The sequence below is a fragment of the Aptenodytes forsteri genome, unplaced genomic scaffold (genome assembly GCF_000699145.1).
Source record: "Aptenodytes forsteri isolate BGI_AS27 unplaced genomic scaffold, ASM69914v1 Scaffold147, whole genome shotgun sequence".
In the NCBI taxonomy this organism is placed as follows: Eukaryota; Metazoa; Chordata; class Aves; order Sphenisciformes; family Spheniscidae; genus Aptenodytes; species Aptenodytes forsteri.
In genome coordinates, this window is record NW_008795320.1 from 876,734 (window position 1) to 877,264 (window position 531).

Here is a 531-nt window from a genome sequence, read left to right on the forward strand (position 1 = left end):
CCGTGTCCCCCCCCACAAGCCTGGCAGCATCCCCACCGGGAGCCGGGGCTGGCGGCTGCTCCCCACGGATGCGTTCAGGGCATCCACGATAAATAACAAACTCCCTGAACTGAGACATGATGTAATTTGAAAACACCCGGGTGTCTGGTGGCCAGGCCTGGAATTGCCATCACACCCCCCTCCCCGGCTGTGTCCCCCCCCGCCGCAGGAGCAAACTGGAGCCCTCGGCACGGCTGCCGGTGAATCCCCACCAAGAAAAACCCCGCGCGGTGCCAGGATGCGACCGGAGCTGCGCAGGGCAGCAATGCCGGTGGGGGGGGACACGCACCCCCATCCCCCCCGTGCCCCCCCTCGCAGGGTGGGACGTGGAGGCCGGGAGCAGCGGCGGGATCAGCCCCGACGTCCTGGTGTCGCTGTCGGCGCCCAAGCAGTGCGCCCGCCGCTTCCTGGGCCGCCAGCACTTCGTGGCCGGTCGATACCTCCCCTACGACGTGCAGAAGAAGTTTCAACCCACCCGAGTACCCCGCCCCG

The 531-nt window shown here is 68.4% G+C and overlaps 1 protein-coding gene across 1 annotated transcript in view; it reads left to right on the forward strand.

The window, feature by feature from the left end:
* YJEFN3 (YjeF N-terminal domain containing 3) overlaps window positions 1–531 on the forward strand; it is a 4,744-nt gene that overhangs the window by 3,378 nt on the left and 835 nt on the right. Inside the window, 2 exon segments of the mRNA XM_019472199.1 lie at window positions 209–505; window positions 507–525. Of these exon segments, the coding sequence (XP_019327744.1) occupies window positions 209–505; window positions 507–525 (316 nt within the window).